The sequence below is a fragment of the Leptonychotes weddellii genome, chromosome 5 (genome assembly GCF_054177405.1).
Source record: "Leptonychotes weddellii isolate Sample4059 chromosome 5, ASM5417740v2, whole genome shotgun sequence".
NCBI classification, from domain to species: Eukaryota; Metazoa; Chordata; class Mammalia; order Carnivora; family Phocidae; genus Leptonychotes; species Leptonychotes weddellii.
This window is the reverse complement of record NC_138373.1, coordinates 50,487,888-50,509,698: the sequence shown is the minus strand read 5'-3', so window position 1 is coordinate 50,509,698 and position 21,811 is coordinate 50,487,888. Positions and strand designations below refer to the sequence as shown.

The following is a 21,811-nucleotide window of genomic DNA, read 5'->3' as shown; positions in this document are numbered from 1 at the left end:
AAAGACAGAGAAAAATACAACATGACTTGGCAAAAAGTCTATCAGTTAAACTAGAATATTCAAATTGGAGTGCAAAAGATTATAATCTGTTTGACAATGTTTATCAAGAAACAATATATTAAAAATGTTTTTAGTGTAAAGTGTGAATTCAAGTTTTAAAATTACTGTTTTGAGGGAAACATACTCTAAACTCAGGATAACACAACACTAGGGTGACATAATGAAGTTGAAGACAATGCTGTAAATTTGAACCTATAACATTAGTCACCATTAAGATACTTGCCACAGATGGAATCATTTGTCAAAAAGGAAAGGAACGAGTTACCTGATTACAGTAGCCTTAGAAAATACAAATTAAATTTTCATTTATGGTGTGAAACATATTAAGTCAATTCATTTAATATAATGCTGAATTCAATTTTTCATTTGTTTAAATAGTATTAAATAGCAGTATAGCACAACTAGGGAAATGATAAATATTTAAGAAGATTAAAATGTCAGTGGAAAACATATTTCATGTAGATCAAAAGGAAAGCCTTCATTCAAAAATACTCCTGAATAGGAAGCCAAAATAATTCCATTAGAACTTTGAGAGGAGCCCCAAAAGTCCAGTTTGAAAGATAAGAATAAATATACAAACTCTCAAGCAAAACCAGAATATAGAATACTTTGAAACATCTACTTATATCCATTTTAATGAACAATTAAAGGATACAATTGTTAAAGACATATTTAAAAGACTAATAGTGGGAAAAGACAGATGAATCAAATTTTGTTTATATCCTAAATAATTACAAGAGACTTTGAAAATGTAGTGTAATTCATGTTTTCTTTCCAGTTTAAAAATTTCTATCCATTGCCTCTATCTTTGGTGTCACCGCCACCAATAAACACAGTATACAGCTTAGAAATCTAATTACTATCTTCAACTAGGAAAAAGTAAATCAACATTATTCCTTTAAAAATAAGATATAAAGAATGTGATCCTACTTAATTTTGTCTCATGGTCCCACAATATTCTGAAATATCATGCCGAAATGTAAAAGTTTAAAAGGGAACATCATCATTTGCTGTACGTGAACCAAAAATTTAGCTACTGTACGCTGGTATGATGACAGCGAGTAGTATGCAGAGGCTACAGAAAGACATAAAATACATAAGTTTAGCTCACAATTAGTCAAAGGAAGGTTCAGTTTAATGTGAAACTGAAACATGGACAACATAATGCCTTCACGTAAATATGCTACAGCTTCGTTCTCTTGCAGTTTAAAGGGACAGTGTAATTATCTTGAATTTACACAAAACATTATGAGACATGGTAGTTGTTCATGATTAAAATAAAATAGCAATGTAAATTAATTTAACAGTGTTAAATATATTCACATGATCACCACTGTGATTCAAAATGGCCACCAATGAAGTTACACAGCAATATATGTACATAACATTTGCCACAACAGCTTTTTGTAAGTTTGACTTTTGCAGACCAGGTAATTTCATGAGACAAATAATCTTGTATCAATTCTTTCATATTATGAAAGGAATTAAATGTTGTAAGTAGTTTCAATCCTCTAGGGGAGGGGAAGGGAGAACCTCTAAAAAGTCAGTGCAAATTGAAGAGAGTTCTACCTTCTTGAATATTTGAACCTGTAGACCAAGATAGATTCCTATAAGCTGAGGATAAACAAACCTTATGATATTAAAGAACCTCATAACATTGTCAGCGGCATTTAGCAGATATTTGCCACAAAGAGGAATCCCAAGTCCTATAGCAGAGCCTTCTGAGAATACGGTTGCTGTGGCTGAGGTGGCTGTTGACTGCCTCCTGGCTGAGGCAGCGTTGATGATGTCAAATTATAGTTCGGCACCTGGGACATATTAGTTCCTGCATTCTGGTATATAGTGACATCAGCAGCAGCAGCAGCAGGAGGAGGACTATATACTGAAGCCTGGTTGGGGTATGTATTTCCTTGAACAGAACTGACCATTGTGCTGTGGAGGGGGCAAAAAACACTCAATTAGATCAATACTGACTTACATAGCCATTTAGAGATAAACAGGAAAGCTATTCATTAAACATTCGTTCATTCAATCCATCCCATAAATATTTATTAAATACATATAAGAGCCAAACATTTGCTAATTTAGGTACTGGGATATTATAAAGAAAGAAGGAAAAAGAGTCCTTATCGTCAGGGAGCTTAAATTCTAGTAGGAGAATAAAGATATTAAATCTATAATGGGTCAAGTGGTAATAACTGGTATCAAGAAAAATAAAGCACAGTAGGAGGACCAACAGCACCTGGGACAAGAGAACCCAGTTTATGAACAGTGGTAGGGCAAGACCTCTCAGATAGGACAACATTTAAAAGACAGCTGAAAAACATGAGAGAGGGAGTCATATTGATTATCTGGGGTGGGGTGGGGGGAGTACATCAGGCAAAGAGGACAGCAAATACAGAAGCTTTTGCGGAGAGAAAATGCCGGGCATGTTCAAGGAGCAGAAAAGGAGCCATGATGGAGACAAGAATGAGCAAAGGGGAGAACAGCATAACATAAGGTGGCAGAATGAAGCGGGAGGAGAGCCTTAGAACATGTGGTGCCTTGTAGATTGTAACAAGGATTCTGGCTTATATTTGAGTGAGATGAAGATAACTGACTGTTCGTTTTGGACAGAAGGCTGATGGCATTTGATTCAGGTTTTAACAGACTCACTTTGGGCCAATGATAGATACAAGGATACCTGAACGGAGGCTACTACAATTGTCCAGATGAGAGATGACAGGTAGCTAGAGCCATGGTAGACATGGTAAAGAGGAGAGGAAAAGGTCAGATTTTGAAGGCAGTGCCATCAAAATTTGCTAATGGGAAGTGGTCAAGATTGCCTGAAGTTTTAGAACTGAGTACCTGGCAGAGTGGCCATTCACTGAAAAGGAAGACTACAGATAAGGACTACAGTAGATTTGGGAGGGAGAATCAAAGTACAGTTGTAGACACATAAAGCGAGAGACCTAGGAGATTCACAAAAAGACAATGGACAGGCCTGGAGTCCAAATGAGAGGTCCAGCAGTGTTCAGAGTCATGGGCCTGAATGAGATCCCCTAGGGAGCGACTACGAACAGAGAAATAAGTAGTTCTTATTTAAACCCTAGACCTAGAAAAGAGGAAGATAAAGAGGCACTAGGCAAAGAAGATTAAGGAGTGGCAATAAGGTGGAAGAAAAACTAAGAGAGAATGGTCATGGTCAGGTGAAGACAGTATTTTGAAAAGAAGTGACCATTGGATCTAACAGTACGGAAATCACTAGTCCTTGACAAGAGCAGTTCTAGTGACTAGGGGAGATGAAAGCTTAATAACCTTGTTTCTCTTATTTCCCTGAAAATAAAGCAGCATTTTAAGAGGCCTCCTGGGGTGCCTGGGTGGCTTAGTCGGTTAATCATTTTGATTTCGACTCAGGTCATGATCTCAGGGTTGTGAGAGTGAGCCCAGAGTCGGTCTCTGCAACTGGGCATGGAGCCTGCTTAAGACTCTATCTCTCTCCCTCTGCCCCCCCCAAAACTAAAAAAATAATAATAATAAAATAAAAGGGGCCTTCTATCTACTCCCACCACATTTACTATCTGTACCACACCCACTGATAAGACTCTGCATTCCCTCCTGCTGAAACTGATCAAGGTCAGTGCTCCCATCCAAGGCACCACCTTCCACTGTACATGGCTCCTATTCCATCAAAAACATTCCTTCAGAGTTGTTGCTCTCTGCTTCCTCTCTTCCTGTTCCCAACCTGCTATTTGAGTTTCTACTCTGTGTAAGACACTAGGTTAACTAAACAAAGAAAAATATTAAGAGCTTTAATATTGAGATTCCCCCCATACTTTTTATTAAAAATGTAAAACAATCTATACAATGGGCAATTGCCCCAAATTTTCAAAATACTGCCTATTTCTACACTTTTCTCCAATTGCTACACTGTTTATAAATCAATCATTTGTAAATTCAATGCTCTTCTACTTTGCAAAAAAAAAAAAACAAAACCCAATTCATTATTATAAGTCATTTACTGCTACATTCCACCTACTAATGTAACCACTTAAGTAACGGTTTAAAAGCATTACCCATCATCATTCTATGTGTTGTGTTGTGAGATATAAAGTATAACAAGAAGTTGGATTTGATGCCATTACTTACATCAGTAAGAGTCACAATACTAGTATAATAAATACAATGTTGAGACCAAGTGTTTAGCTCTGGAGCCAAAATGCCTGGTTTTGTTATCTTACCTAAGTAGGACTTTAGTCCTCCCCTCCATGTCTCAGTTTCCTCTCTATAAAATGGGTGACAGTGTATGTACTTCACAGGTTATTAGAATAAAAGAGTTATAATACATGTAAAGCATACAGCACAGTGTCTGGTGCTTATTGAAACACCCCCTAAGTGTTAGCTATTACTGCAGTCATTCCCATTTTGTACTGTATTTCCTATCTCATTTATAGTTCTGCCATCTACCTGAGGGCAAAACCCAGCAATTCACCCAATACTTCTCTTTCATATGACTGCTCTGCCCTAGCTCCCCACCTTTCACCCACATGTAATTATTCGTTAATCTCCTGAATAACTCTTTCCCCATCTCTTATCATTTCGTCCTGCAGTTGGACAATCATTTCTTGCCTAATATATACAATCTCCCGGCTTCTTACCTAGGACCTAAAAATGCATCTATACTACTGCCATTTAAAGCCCTTTAACAAGCTTTCCCAGGTAAGACCCAACCTCCTCAACATATCTAGGACCATTCATTATCCTTGCCAGTAACTCCCAAGTGTATCTCCCCCCATCCCACTGAAGACTTTAATCCTTTAGTGACACCCCAAAATGTGCCCTGTCACAACTCCTCAGTTTACTCAATTCCGTGGGTACCAAGCCATTTCATACTACCAAGTCTGCTTATGATAGAAAATCTTTTTTTTTTCCTCCAGGCTAAGAATAACAAAGCTTGAGCATATTTTCTTGTAAATCTTCCCTGAATCACAAGGCTCCTATCCTAAAGCACCTTGCAAGTACCTCTATTTGTAATTTGTTATAATTACATATTTTTTTGTGTCTGTCTCTACTAACCAGTAAGCACCTTGAGGCTAAGAAACTCTAAATGGTCAACTAACGTTTGACCAGAGAACCAAGAATATTCAATGAAAAAAAAAAAAGATAGCCTCTTCCATAAATGGTGTTGGGAGAACTAGATAACCACATGCAGAAAAATGAAATTGGACGTCTGTCTTATATCATTCACAAAAACAAACCTGAAATGGATTAAAGACATTATTTAAGACCTGAAACTCCTAGAAGAAAACATGAAGAGCTCTTTGACATTGGTGTTAGCAGCAATTTCCTGGCTATGACAACAAAAGCACAAGCAACAAAAATAAATATCAACAGTGGGAGTACATCAAACTAAAATGCATAGCAAAAGACACAGTCAACAAAATGAAAAGTCAATCTACAGAATGGGAGAAAATGTTTTTAAATCATACATCTACTAAAAGATTAATATTCAAAATATATAAAGAGCTCATATAACTCAACAGCAAAAAAACTAACAACCCAGTTAAAAAATGGACAGGGGAATTGAATATACAGGTTTCCAAAGAAGACATAAAATTATCAATAGGTACTCAAAAGTGCTCAATATTACTAATCATCAGGGAAATGGAAATGAAGAGCATAATGAGATATCACCTCACACCTGTTAAAGTGGCTGTGGGAAAAGAGAATCCTTGGGCAGTGTTGCTGGGAATGTAAACTGGTGTAGTCGCTATGGAAAACAGTATGAAGGTCCCCCCCCAAAATTAAAAATTGAACTACCATATGATCCAGCAGTCCTAATTCTGGATATATATTCAAAGGAACTGAAATCAGGACCTCGCAGATTATCTGCACTCTCACAATAGCCAAGATATGGAAACAACCTGAGTGTTTGTCATTGGATGAATGGATAAAGATGTGGGGTACACATACACACACACACACAATGGAAATATCAACCACAGAAAGAAGGAAATCTTGTCATTTGTGACAACTTGGATGAGACATAAGGACATTGTGCTAAGTAAAATAAGTAAGATACAGAAAGACAAATACCATATGATCTCACTTATATGTGGAATCCAAAAAAGTCAAACTCAGACAGAGGAGAGGGGTAGTTAGCAGGGCTTGGGGGTTGCTGAAGATGGGGAAATACTGAACAAAGGGTACACACTTTCAGTTATAAGATGAACAAGTCTGGGGACCTAATATATTGCATGGTGGTTCTAACTAATAATATTGTATCATACACATGAATGCTAAGAGTAAATCTTAAATGTTCTCACCACAAAAAAAGAAATGGTAACTAAATGAGGGGATGGAGGTGGTAGCTAATACTATGGAGTGGTAATCATTTTATAACATACAGATGTATCAAATCAACAAGATGTACACCTTAAACTTACACAATGTTTTATGTCGATCATATCTTAATAAAGCTGAAAAAATTCTAAATCCTACTCTGGCAGAGACGAAATGTTCAGTAAACATCTGTTTAATAGAAGTAAACTGAAATAAGAGAAAAGTACATAGCTTTGGTCACCTTGGTACTATCACTGCCATCATCGCTACGGGAAGGTTTAGGAAACTGCATTAGTACCATGTTACCAAATTATCAGTAAGATCGTCCTAGGGTGACAGAAGTCTGGACAAGTGATGACCCTAGAACCAAAATTACATATAAAAGAATAAGAAACTGCCTTCTAGGCATGAACTAAGGGACACTTAAAAACCTGCCTACCAAAAATAGAAGAAAAAATAATTCCTCATTGACTATAATTTGTAATTACAAAGCTCAAGTCGAATCTGCAGTACACCTCTATCAAGTGTACTTCCAACCCCAATTCTTGCTCCTCCCAATTTCGTTTTCCTACATTTACTTTGTCATCAATTTCCTCATTTAAACACACAAAACACATTTTTTATATATTTATAAATATGTTATACATACGTGTGTGTATGTATGTGTGTATATTCTTTTTAAAAACTTCCTCAAAGCCTTTGTGAAGCCTTTGCAAGGAATTAAAAAATATATCTCATTGGCCTAATTTAGCACTTGAAATTCCCACCAACATTTAAACATTTATTTATCAAATATTTACTGAGTTTCCAGCAGGTGTAAAACTCTATGCTACATAGTGTGCATACAAAGGTGAAAGAGACTTAGCTCCAGCTCTCAATATATAATAGTTCAGTGGGAATATAAACAATTAAAAAAGCGACAAGACAGTACACGCTGTGCTGGGGTCCTGTGACAGCAACAGAAGAGGAACAGTGCTGGGAGAGGCGGGAAGGCAAAAGAGGCACTCTGGGAAAGATGAAGGTCAGCCAAGAATAACAACTACAGAATAAAGAGGAATTTGCCAGGTACAGAGGGCTAAATATTTCCAGGAAATGTTCTACTAGGCACCTCTAAAAGGCACCTATTGAAATGTGCCTGTGTTTCTTGAGAGCGGACACTGATAGCTACAGTCTATCAGTGGAATCAGGCCCCGGAATACAGAGCAGGACCTGCATCTGGGATTTCACATGCTCACTGCTGAAGCAGACAGAGCAACCCACAGCAACAAAGCAACACGATGCTACAGTGCTACAGCATTACACAGTTTAAGCACCTACCAACGGATTATCTCCAAGGACAATTTCTCAAGACCCTGACCAAAAAATGGTTCGGAAGCAAGCTCTATTAACAAGGGTGTAAGAGCAGTATGTGACACAGTAACAACAGACTAGCTGGGAGACAGACAGCGTTTCTGGCTAATAGTATCTACATTAACTCATGCACATTCTCAACAATACCCACCTACTTTGTATCTAGTTTTCTAAAAAGCATGTTATTCCTTACCAATTTGCTTATTTTCCATGTAAGGGTATTCATTTTCATCCAATTTCAACTTAAAAAACAAAAGTCCTAGAAGAGAAAGAGCTATACCTAACATTTTTTTTTCCCCATGCTATATAACCCAGTAGGAAATGCCCTGTCTTTTGATGTCTATAATAGGCCTCCCCATTACCCTTCCTCTTAAGGTCACTTAGGAATACTAAATGTGATCACAAAATGATGTGTAAAAATCCCCAAGCACCCCAGTGTGACTCTTTTGAGGATGGACAATACAACAGTGATGGTAGGAGAGCGGCATTCCTGGGCAACTTCAACACTGATGCAAAGGTTTCTACAAACTGTGCCTGTGCCACCAAGAAACTTCTGTTATGAATCAGAATATCATGACTTTTAGAATGACACACTGCTGAATTCTTAATGCCTATATTTATTCACTTCAAAAGAAAAGACTTCAGTTTAAATTCTCACTGAAGCAGAAGAAACACTTACATAATTATACATTTTATCATACATAATCACCTAACTATGACTGGAGGCATTATAAGTAAATAGCCAAAACACTGGTCTGTCATTTCATATTCAGCTGCCGGACGCATGAACTACAGAAGCATATGACTTCTCGTATCTCTCCTTTCAAACGGTTTATCTTGCGGTAATATACTAAATTCTGACACAGGGCAAAAAGAAGGAAATATCTGTCTTAGGAGACATCCCAGAACTGTAAATTCTAGAACAATAGTGATAAAAACATTTAGATTTTATATGAAATTTGTGGAGGATAAATTATAGTTACCAAATTTAAGTTTCATTAAAGTCCTTCAAATATCATCATATACTCAAATAAAAACAAAACCAAATTATGGGTTGGGTTCAAGATGGCAGTACAGGAAGACCCTAAAGTCACTCCAATCCATGAATGTAACAAATACACAACTACATATGAAATAATTTATTCTTAAAAAGACCAGAAAACTGGACAAACAGAAGCTCTGCAACAAAGGACAAAAACCACTGAGACAGACAGGAGAGGCAAAGACACCATCTGGACAAAAAACCCCATCCCAGGCACTGTGATCCACAATTGGGAGAGATCTCAAATATACATACATTTTCCCTGAGGAGAGATCTAACCTTTAGATCCCACATGAAGGGAGCCCCCAAAATGTTGGGCTTTGAAAACCAATGGCAATTATATCCAGGAAAACCACAGACTGTAGGGAACAAAGAAACTCGTTCTTAAAGAGCTAGCCATGCAGACTCACTCAAAATCCAGCACTACAACACCAATTTGAGAAGGGCCTACACCATATGTAAACAAGAACCACTTAATAATCTTGAAGTGCCTACCAGAGAGGCAGGAAACTGTTGGGACTTTCTTCAGGGACAGAAACACTGGTAGGAGCCATATTAGTGACCTCACCCTACCTTGCTAATGTGTGCCATTCTGGAACTATCCTTTTAACCTGCTAGAGCCAGTAGTCATGTCCAGTGGAGAACTCTGCCCACACCCACAGCACGACCATGAGGAACAATCAGGCGAGGGCAAAAGCCCTGCCTACCATCCTGACACAGCACATCTGCAAGACACAGCCCAATCAGGCACTAGCCCCACCCACTCCCACACCATAGACTGGGCCCTGACACAGCAGACACGCACACACAATCCACATAGGGGACACCCTGTAAGCACTAGCTCTGCTCAGATGGGATTGTGCTTCTGTGCTCTACATGAAATTTTCCTACACAAGGCCACTCCTTCAAGACAGACAGAAGTAGTTAATTTACCTAATACAAAGAAAAAAACACAGGAGTCAGGCAAAATGAAGAAACAGAGGAATTATGTTCCAATGAAAGAACAAGAAAAAATATGAGAAAAAGACATTAATGAAACAGCAATAAGCAAACTGACAGAGTTCAAAGTAATGGTCATAAAGAAGCTCATCACACTCAGAAGAATGGATGAACACAGTGATATCTTCAACAAACAGAAAATATAAGAAAGTACCCAACAAAAGTTACAGAACTGAAAAATACAGTAACTGAACTGAAAAATATACTGGGCAGGTACAACAGCAGCCTGGATGAAGCCAAAGTTGTAATACAAAGCAATGAGAACTCATCCAGAAGGAAGAGAAAAAAAGAATAAAACCAAATGAATACCTTGAGTAAAATATCAAGCAGAATAGCATTCCCATTATAGGATCCCAGAAGGAGAAGACAGACAGAAAACACCAAAAAACTTATCTGAAGAAACAATAGTTGAAAACTTCCCTAATTTGAAGAATGAAATGAACATGCAGGTCCAGGAAGCTCTGAGAGTTCTCAAGAAGATGAACCCAAAAGATACACACCAGGACATGTTATAATTAAAATGGTGAAAGTTAAAGATAAAGAGAAAAGCCTAAAGCAAAAAAAGAAAAACAACTTATTCATACAAGAGAAACCCCATGAGATCAGATTTTTCAGCAGAAACTACAGACAGAAGACAGTATTCATAGTGCTAATGGAAAAAAACCTCCAACCAAGAATTCTTGACCAAGCAAGATTATCATTCAGAATTGAAGGAGAATAAAAGTTTTTCAGATAAGCAAAAGCTAAAGGAATTCATCACCACTAAACCTGGTTTTACAAGAAATGTTAAAGGGATGACTTTAACCTAAAAAGAAATGGCACTAATTAATAACAAGAAAACATACAAAAATAAAAATCTCATTGGAAAAGGTAAATATATAGTAAAGGTATATCAATCACTTATAAAGCAAGTATGAAGATTAAAACACAAAAACAGTAAAATTAACTAAAACTGAAATAATTAGTTAAGGGACATATAAAATAAAAAATGCAAAATGATGCACCAAAAATATAAAAAGCGGGAGTAGAGGGAAAAATGTAAAGTTTTGAAATGTGTTCAAATTTAAGTTGCTATCAAGTCAAAACAAAGTTATATGCACAGCAAGTTATATGTGAACCTCATGGTAACCACAAAGCAAAAACTTATAGTAAATATACAAAAGAAAATGAGAAGAAAAATCTAAACATACACTAAAGAAAGCCATCAAGCCACAAGACAGGAGAGAAAGAAAAGGAACAGAGAGGAACTATGAAAATAGCCAGAAAACAACTAACAAAATGGCAGGTAATATATACCTATCAATAATTACTTTAAATGTAAATGGACTAAACGCTCTAATCAAAAAAGATGGAATAGATAAAAAACATGACCCATCTATATACAGCCTACAAAAGACTTACTTCAAAGTAAGGACAGAAACAGACTGAAAGGGAAGGGCTAGAGAAAGATATTCCATGCAAATGGAAACAAAAAGAAAGCTGAAGTAGCTATACTCACATTAGACAAAATACGCATCAGAAGACTATAACTAAACTGAGCCTGGGTGGCTCCGTCCATTAAGCATCTGTCTTCATCACAGGTCATGATCTCAGGGATTGAGCCCCATGTCAGGCTCTCTGCTCAGGAGGGAGTCTGCTTCTCCCTCTCCCTCTGCATCCCCCACACTTGTACTCTCTCAAATAAATAAATAAATAAAACCTTTTTTTAAAAAAAGACTATAATAATAGAGAAAGGGCTTTACATAATGATATAAAGGTCAATCCAAAAGAAAACACAACATTTATAAATATACATGCATCCAACATAGGAGCAATAATATATATAAAGTAAATATTAACAGACCTAAAGAGAGGAATGGACAGTAATACAGTAACAGTAGGGGACTTTAACATCCTACTTATATCAATGGGTAGATCATCCCAACAGAAAGTCAATAAAAAAACATCAGCCTTAACCAACACATTAGACCAGATGTACTTAATAGATAATTACAGAACACACCATCCAAAAGGAACAGAATACACATTCTTCTCAAATGCATATGGAACATATTCTAGGACAGATCACATGTTAGACTACAAAACAAGTCTCAATAAATTCAAGAAAACTGAAATCACATCAAGCATCTTCTCTGAGAAGAAAACTGGAAAAACAACAAATAGATGAGATTAAACAATATGCTACTAAACATCACTAAATCAATAAAGAAATCAAAAAAGAATCAAAAAATACCTAGAGACAAATGAACAGAAATATCTATGCGATGCTGCAAATGTGGTTTAAAGACAGAAGATCAAAGCAATACAGGCCTACCTCAAGATATAAGAAAATCTCAAACAATCTAATCTTCCATATAAAGGAGTTGGAAAAAGAAGAGCAAATGAAACACAAAGTCAAGAAAAGGAAGGAAATAATAAAGATCAGAGCAGAAATAAATGAAATAGGCACATTAAAAAAAAGTCAATGAAACTAAGAGCTGGTTCTTTGAAAAGATAAAGAAACTCAAACCTTAGCTAGACAAACCAAGAGAGAAAGAGAAAGCTCTAATAAAATCAGAAATGAAAAAAGTTTTAACTGACACCACAAAAATACAAAGGATGAAGAGCAACGACTACAAACATATGCCAACAAACTGGGAAATCTAGAAAAAAATGGAAGAGTTACTAGAAACAATCTTCTACGACTGAATCACAGAGAAATAGAAAATCTGAATAGACAGATTACTAGTAGTATGATTGAGTCAGCCATCAAAAACCTCTCAACAAACAAAAGTCCAGGACCAAACACCCTCACACTGGTGAATTCTACCATTCAAAGAAGATTTAATACCTATCCTTCTCAAACTCTTCCAAAAAACTGAAGAGGAGGGAATACTTCCAAAACGATTTTTTGAAGCCAGCCTTATCCTGATATCAAAACCAGATAAGGAAACCACACACACACACACACACACACACACAGGTAATTACAAGCCTATCATTGATGAACACTGATGCAAAATTCCTCAACAAAATATTAGCAAACCAAATTCAACAATACATTAAAAGGATCATACACTATGACATCAAGTGGGATTTATTCCAGGGATGCAAGAATGCCTCAATATCCACAAATCAAACAACATGATATACCACATTAACAAAACTAATAAAAATCATGATCATTTCAGGGGCGCCTGGGTGGTTCAGTCAGTTAAGGGTCTGACTCCTGATTTCGGCTCAGGTCATGATCTCAGGATCCTGGGATCCAACCCCGTGTCAGGCTCGATGCTGGGTATGGAGCTTGCTTAAGATTCTGTTGCTCCCTCTGCCCCTCCCATCATCCTCCACTCCTTCACAAATAAACAAAGAAATAAATAAAAATTTAAAAATCCCATCATTTCAACAGATGCAGAAAAAGCATTTGATGAAATACAACATTCACTTATGATGAAAACTCAATAAATAGGTACAGAGGGACCATTAGTGGACATAAGAAAACACATAATGACACAGCCACAGCTAACATTATACTCAATGGTAAAAGAAAGCTTTTCTTTTAAGATCATGAACAAGACAATGATGCCCACTCTGGCCACTTTTATTCAGATACTACTGGACGTCCTAGCCACAGCAATTAGGCCAAGAAATAAAAAGAAAGCGGGAAGAGGAAGGGAGAAGAGTAGAGAGGAGAGGGGAGAAGAGAAGAGAAAAGGAGAATGCATCCAAATTGAAAAGGAAGTAAAACTGTCACTATTTGTAGATGACAGGATACTACATGCAGATAAGCCAAAAGACACCACCAAAAATTTGTTAGAATACATGAATCCAGTAGTCAAAGGATACTTGACAAAGATATTATAAACACACAAAATCAAAATACAGAATTGTGGCATTCTTATATACTAATAATGACTTATTAGGAAGAGAAACTAAGAAAATAATCCCACTTACAGCTGCATCAAAAAAAATAAAACACCTAGAAATAAACTTCACCAAGGAGGTGAAAGACTTGTACATTAAAAACTATAAGACACTGATGAAAGAAACTGAAGAAGACACAAATAAATGGAAGGATATTCTGTGCTCATGGATTAGAAGAATTAATGTTAAGTCTCCATACTACCCAAAGCAATCTATAGATTCATTATAATCTCTATTGAAATTCCAAGGGCATTTTTTACAGAACTAGAGCAAATAGTTCTAAAATTTGTATGGAACCAAAAAAGATCCTGTATAGCCAAAGCAATTTTGAGAAAGAACAACAAAGCTGGAGGTATCATGCTCCCTGATTTAAAACTATACTACAAAGCTACAGTAATCAAAACAGTACAGTATCAGTATAAAAAGAGACACACAGATCAGTGGGACGTCACTGAGAGCTCAGAATTACACCTACACACATATGGACAATTAACTTACAACAAAGAAGCCAAGAACATACAATGTAGAAAGGACAGCATCTTCAGTAAATGGTGTTGGCAATACTGGACAGCCAAATGCAAAAGAATGAAACTGGACTACTAGCTTACACCATACACAAAAATTAATTCAAAATGGATTAAAGACTTGAATATAAAAACCTGATACCATAAATTTCCTAGAAGAAAACACAGGTGGTAATAAGCTCTTTGGCATCGGTCTTAGCAATATCTCTGTGGATCTGACTCCAAAGGCAAGAGAAACAAAAAAATGAATGAATGAATGGGATTACATCAAAATAAGCTTCTTCTGCACAGCGGAAGAAACCATCATCAAAATGAAAAGGCAACCTACTGAAAGGGAGAAGGTTTTTGCAACTCATATATCTGAGAGGGGATTAATATGCAAAATATATAAAGAATTCATGTAACTCAACAATAAGAAACCAAACAATCCAATTTAAAAGTGGGAAGATAATATGAATAAACATTTTTCCAAAGAAGACCTAAAGATGGCCAAGAGGCACAGGAAAGATGTTCAACATCAGTAATTATCATGGAAATGCAAATCAAAATCACAATGAGATATCACCTTACACCAATTAGAATGGGTATTATCAAAAAGACAAGAAATAACAAGTGTTGATGAGGCAGTACAAAAAAGGGAATCATCATATACTGTTGGTGGGAATGTAAAGTGGTGCAGCCAACAGTATGGAGATTCCTCAAAAAATTAAGAATAGAACAACTATATGAGCCAGCTGTTCCTCTTCTGGGTATTTATCTGAAGAATACAAAAATATTGATTTGAAAAGATATATCCACCCTTATGTTCAATGCAGGATTATTTACAATAGCCAAGAAATGGAAATAACCAAAATGTCCACTGATGTATTAATCGATAAAGAAGATGGGGTGTGTGTGTGTGTGTGTGTATGTGTGTATAGTAGTATATGTAGTGTATATATACTACTCAGGCATAAAAAAAATGAAATCTTACCATCTGAGACAGCATGCATGGAACTTAAAAGTATTGTCATGGCAAGTGAAATAAGTCAGACAGAGAAAGACAAATACATGATTTCACTCATATGTGGAATCTAAAAAAAAAAAAACCCAACCACCACCACACCAAACTCCTACAGAGAACAGATTGGAAGTTACCAGAAGGGAAGAGGGTGTGGGGGTGGGTGGAATGGCTGAAGGAGGTCAACTGAATAGTGATAGATGTAACTAGACTTTATAGTGTATACAGATAAAGAATTAAAATGTACATGTGAAACTTACATAATGTTATATGCCAATTTCACCTTGATAAAAAGAAAAATGATAGGAAATTTTAAAAATACAGAACCAAGACTTGAATAGAGCAGTTCAATGAGTCAGTAAGACACAAGACTAGCTTGCTGGCTAGTAATGCAATAATGCAGGGGTTCATGTAGAATCCACTCATCACCACACACAGGGCTGACCATCTGGTATTAGTGATGGCATCTATCCTAGGTTTTTCTTATGTAGCTCTTATGGTTACAGGTGATTGGAGGCATTTAAGAGTTACAACAGCACTAACTCCAAACAACAGTAAAACAATAGTCAAAACTCAAATTACTTAGGGTAAGAAGCCTGAGTCTGCTGACTGGGAAGGGCTGGGTTTACAGATGGTGGAACTGCTCCTTGGCTGAGAGAAGACAGCTGCTCTGGGGGAAGACTGTAGCTCTGGAGATGGCTCATCTGTGCACTCCCTGCAACCAGGTAAGCACCACTTTGGGGAGGCCCTGGATAGACCTAGAACAGTTCATGATTAAAAAAAATAAATAAATAATACATTTTCTAAGATTTTAAAAGGTATGCCAAAATTTCTTTGTAAAGGCATTCAATTACAAAGTGAACAATGTAATCTCTGAAATCTTTTTGAAAGTTACTTCTTCTGATAGGCATTTAAAAAAATACTTTTCAGTGAAGTGAGCTTCTGATGATTTTTGTTCTTAGGTAAACATGAGCTAAACTCGTGTTTATCTCATACAGAAGCAGTAAAGGAACTTACCTTGAAACTTTATACTAATATTATCTCTCTTTCCATACTGATATTTTAAGTACTCTCCTAAAAGGAATCCCAAAAAATGTTTAAGAAGTGTCTTTGAATTCACTGTTTCATGTCAATAGACTGCATTTACTTATAGATACAATTTGTATTTCCTATATTACAGTTCAGTGAACACAAAGCAAGCTAACTTTCAAAAGCAGGGGTCAGCAAACATTTTTACAAAAGTCCAGATAATAAATATTTTAGGCTTTGTGGGCCTCTCGGAACTCTGCCCATATAGAAAGCAGCCAGAAACAGTGTATAAACAAGTGAGAATGGCTATGTTACAGCAAAAGTTTATTTAAAAAAAAAGAGGTGGGAGGCTGGATTTGGCCTTTGGGCTATTGTCTGACCACTCACGCATCTAAAAACTATACTTATTTTAATCTAAAGAGACTGACTTCTTAAATGCCCCAAATCTTAAGCACACATAATATTCTAATTTTCTATAGTATTCACTAGATCCTTCCATTTCATATATCTGAAAAGAGAACTCTACTGTCTATGTAGTGAGACTTTTACCAGCTGTTAAAATAGTAGTAACACAGTTATCAGGAGATAAGACAATCATCTTAGCACTTCTTTTAAGCCATAAGAGACTCACCATACATCAGAATACAGAAGGTCTTAATTATAAACAGAGCTATTCCAGTCTTCTTAAACGCCTTGTTTTTTATACTTTGCAAATGAAACATGAAGAGTTTTTGTTTTTTTCTCAAACTGGTATCAAGAGCCATGAATAGGTGTCACCTAGCCCCATGCTGCTCAAATCTGACTGCTCAGCCCCAGGCATCTGGCCCCTCATTTCTGGGGAAGTGGGCCATTATTTTAAGAAAAAAACTAACTGCACAAAGCCTTTGCCACTCTGCATAAGTAAAATGGAGTGCCTGGCTAATTATTCCCTATACAGTAAACTTGCTGAGTTTGTGGAAATAGGGCTCTTGAAATAGTTGCTTAGGGTGAATAAGGGGGAAAAGGGCTCTATAATACATTCTACATCTTTTCATGTAAAGGAAGAGGGAAAAACTCAGATTAAAGCAACTTTATATAAAACCAAAAACTGCAGATAGCCAGAAAAATTTAGTAATAACTTAGTAATCAGACAAAAAAATGTGGTTCTTAACAAGATAATTACATATGAAGTTTTAGAAATATATAGATGTTTGGGCCTTACTCTTGAACACTTTAATAGGTTTCGGGTGGGGCCAAGGAACCTGTATTTTTGTTTTTTTAAGTTTGATTAGTGATTCTGATGCACACCCTTGAAGAAAAACAACTTTTTAAAAAGAATTACTGGAATAATTAGTGTATTATACACTGTACTTATCAAGTAAAAAATTATTTTAAACTTTATTCTAAGATTACTTTCAGAAAGTTACACATTTTACAAAAACACAGCTATTCCAAATAATCTCAAATATATTGAGAATTTAAAATGATATACTTGAGGGGGGCTACCTGGGTGGCTCAGTCGGTAAGCATTCAACTCTTGATTTTGGCTCAGGTCATGATCTCAGGGTCTGAGATCGAGCTCTGAGTCAGGCTCCTCGCTCAAGCGGGGAGTCTGCTTGAGACTGTCTCTCTCCCTTTCCCTCTGCCCCGCCCTCCGTTCACGTGCTCGCTCTCTAAAATAAACAAAATCTTTTAAAAAAATAAAATAAAAAATAAACTGATATACTTGAATTTTTAAAAGCTTACCTGAGAACCAGAAACACCAGATGACTGCATATAATACTGCTGATTCTGTAATTTTGCATACATGGAATACATTGGATCTTCATTCATTAACTTGGTATACAGTGAAAGTGCTTCCATCACTTTAACATTAAGTTCTGAGAGTTCTGAATGTTTTCTGAAATATTACACAGTAATTTCAAACACAATTGCTATTTAAATGATACGATGTTCTAAATAAGAAGGCACGTAAAATAGCAAAAAGTAATATAAGCAGACATTACTAAAAATTTAACCTTATGGCAGAAAATATCCTGTATTTTAGCTCCAAGATAACCAAAACTGCTTAAGGTACTATGCTGGGAGAACGCCAGCTTATTATTGTACTTGACTTTACCTGGAAATAACGAGGTGTCCCTAGTAAATAACAGATGGGGTGGGACATTTGTGAGCTCTGGTAATGCCACTTACAGCATTACAATGATTACAATAGGTAACCACTATTTTTTAAAAAGACTAATATAATTAAGGTCAAATAAATGCTCACCTTAAAAAAAAAATAGGCAGATGTATCTAATTCTAATTCCCACATCTATAGTGGAAAACAACTGAATGAGAACTGGTTCTTCTGGCATTTCTTTAAAATAAAAAAATAATAAAAAGGCAGCTCTATCCCAATATGCACTTAAAGAGAACTTCAGGGAAGAAGATATACAACATAGATATAGCACATGTTCTTTTACCTATCAATATCTTCCAGCTTTTCGTCAATGAGAGGTCCCATCTGGTGACACATTGCTAAGATAACAAGATTTAAAGAAATATAAGAAAACACAGCAAAAGAAAGCATCTCTCATGGATATTCATATAAGTGAGACTGGGTCATGGAGGAGTGGAAATGTTAACATTTTTGTATCATTCCCAAATGATTTTAAATATAAAACTGTTCTGCAAAACACTAGATATAACCTCTGATTATTCTTTATGTGTAAGGTTAATGGAAAACAAAGTTTACCTTCAAGATGAAGTAACTCTGGAAGATCTGGCTGATCATCACTGGGATCTGTACTTTGCAACATTTGTAGCAATTGGTCCATTTTGTCCTACAGGAATTAAATAGTTAATAAAAAAGCAATAAATCATTATGCAACAATATGGTCTCACTTCATTAATTAGATAATGGATGGAGAATTTTTGTGATTCATATGGAGACTCCAATCTTGCTTTGACATATTTAGTATTTGTGTTCTCTTTAGTACCATGTGAAGTCAGAGGCCTAAAAGCTTTTCCTACTTACTTTTGAAACTGCTAACAGGGACTTTCTTAAATGAGAAGAAACAGAACCATATTTAAACTTAAAACGTGTGAGTTCTTCAATCTGTTATGTCATGCTTGTGGATTTCTGTGTCATTTTGTTCTGGAGCGGCTGTAGCCTTGCCATACTGACAGGTTTAACTTCTCTCTCAAGATGGCATTACTTATGACTAACAACTCGTTATCACTTCTCCACCATGGTGAATACAGCAGCTGTTTTAGCAAGGCATAGCTCAGCTATATTACAGCTCTTCTCCTTCTAAGTAGGGCCATACGATTTTATTCTACATTTTCTTTCCACCAGTATTTCAGTCTGTCATAAAAGGAAAGATTTGTGGTTTCTCTACTTTCCTATGTGAGAAGGCTGAAAGGTATCTCAAAGCAAGGACTCAGATCTATTTCAGAATCTTCCCTTATAAAAACCAATGGAACTAATGAAGCCATCATTATATTAATACATCTATACTATTACACAAGTATACATGTGCTTATATGTAAGTTTTTAAGAATCAAAATACTGATCTCATGTACCAAAGAATACTACTATAATAATGACAAAGTTTTCTCCATGCATGGTTTTTACACGGTTATGTTACTAACCACAGGTACATTAGGTAAACAATGTAAAAGACTACCAGTTTTATCCAGTCATTTAAGCCAAAACAAAAACTCTGTTTCTGCAAAGAACAGCCTGAGAGATAAACTAAGCACTGGACAGTGAAAGGGACACAAGTACATAAAAAACTCTTCTAAAGTCAAAAGAATTTTATATGTTGAAATGGATACTATTTTTCAATGTAAAAGATTCATAATTTTCATTTTAAGTAGCCTAGAAAAGAAGGTATGTGTCAGAAAAGTTTGCCTACAGCAAAGAAAAAAAAAAGTGGGGGAAGTGGGGGGTAATATGATGAGAGCCAACTAACACCTGGGTAATTTTTATTTGTTTACAGAATATTACGCCTATTTGAAATTAGTTAATATCAGAGAAATGAGATTTCTATACAGACCACTAGGCTGACTCTACACACATTTTCTTATGCAATGCAACTGGCCAAACATAACTTTCCCTGATCCAGATTCCCTGGCTCTCAGCACAGTCTTCAACAGTCTGTTTCTCTAAAAGAGAAACTTCAAACTTTATGGCTCCTCCCAAAGGCGGCTAAAAACCTATAAAATCCCTTCAAATATTTTATTTTTTTTCCCTTCAAATATTTTAAAGATGACATATCATTTTTCATCATAAGTTTAAAATGTTACAAAGAATGTAACTTCCAGAGCATTAAATACTGACCTTCACAAATAAAAGTCACATATTCTATTAAATATATTCCATCCAAAAAAATTTCACAAAATTGTGTTTGCAATAATTTAAAAAAACAAAACAAAAAAACTGCAAAAAACCTTAGTTCCAATAGCAAAATAATTAAATCATATAAACCCATTCTATGGAATATTAAGCAGGAATTTTAAATAATGAGGTACAGAATGGGACTAGAGAGACAGTTTCAAGGACAGTCTTTGCTTTGTCTATGTTGCTCGAATTTTATAACCTAAAATATATGCACTAATCAAGTAATCAATTTTTTTAAAAGAAAACAGTAAGAGCACTTCAACTTTAATACCAAGTATGAACAACTCTCACAGAGGAAATCACTTACTTCATCAATATAGGCTTGCTCCGGTTCTGGCTCTATTGTTTCTACTTGAACATCATCACTAAATTGTACCGTCTTCTTCTCCGTTTTAACTGTAAAACATGTAATATTTATCTTTTCCTTATAATAAACTTAAAATTCTGTTCTAAAGCACTTTAAACTGCATGAGAGAATTTGGATTTTTCTTTTATTCCCTTCAATCTGAGAGACTAAATTCAAGGAATAAACTACAGATTTAGGCAATAATGAGAGAACATTATTTTATGGAATTCTGTGAAGATTTCTTAATTTTCTCTTAAGAATTTACATTTTCCATAAAAGATACTTCACTAAAAATAGGAGGTATATTTCTGAAACAAAGATTAATTACCTACTACATATGAGAGTTTAGTAAATTGGTGGACAAAAAGTAAAGTTTTACAAGGACATAAATGAACTCTACAAATTAAAATAAGTCCTCTTTTAAATTACCAGTCCCTTCAAAGAAAAATCTCATTTGAAAGACCATGCTATTTCAATGTAGTGAAATGGAAAGTCAGCTATACGTTCTCTGGCAAGCTACTCAGACGTTACTAGGAGAATGACATCCAGGTCAATGGAGAACTTTACAAGTGGCATGGGCAATGATCTGAATTTTCCACTAAATCAGCCCGCAATTTTTAGTTCCATTATTCTTTGAAATAAAAATGTGGTTATGAAGGGATCTGCAAACCACTGGCCAGAAGCACAAATTTCTCTTGCTTAACAAAGCAATCTTTAAAAACTATTCAATATATCATTAACTAGTAAATATAAGATTATGATTAATAGAGCAATTAATCAGTAAGCGCTGTGAATTGTGCAAGACTGTTGAATCTCAGATCTGTACCTCTGAAATAATGCAATACATGTTAAGAAAAAAAAAAGAAGAAGG

The 21,811-nt window shown here is 35.7% G+C and overlaps 1 protein-coding gene across 1 annotated transcript in view; it reads right to left on the bottom strand.

Annotated features, from left to right (window-relative positions):
- Positions 1-383: 383 nt before the first annotated feature.
- STAM (signal transducing adaptor molecule) overlaps positions 384-21,811 on the bottom strand; it is an 80,377-nt gene continuing 58,949 nt past the window's right edge. Inside the window, exons 9-14 of the mRNA XM_081820689.1 lie at positions 20,902-20,990; positions 18,945-19,032; positions 18,673-18,727; positions 17,954-18,107; positions 15,782-15,957; positions 384-1,992 (exon numbers count right to left, since the gene is read on the bottom strand). Coding sequence (XP_081676815.1) covers positions 1,767-1,992; positions 15,782-15,957; positions 17,954-18,107; positions 18,673-18,727; positions 18,945-19,032; positions 20,902-20,990 — 788 coding nt within the window. The 3' untranslated portion in view covers positions 384-1,766. The remainder of the gene's footprint in view (positions 1,993-15,781; positions 15,958-17,953; positions 18,108-18,672; positions 18,728-18,944; positions 19,033-20,901; positions 20,991-21,811) is intronic.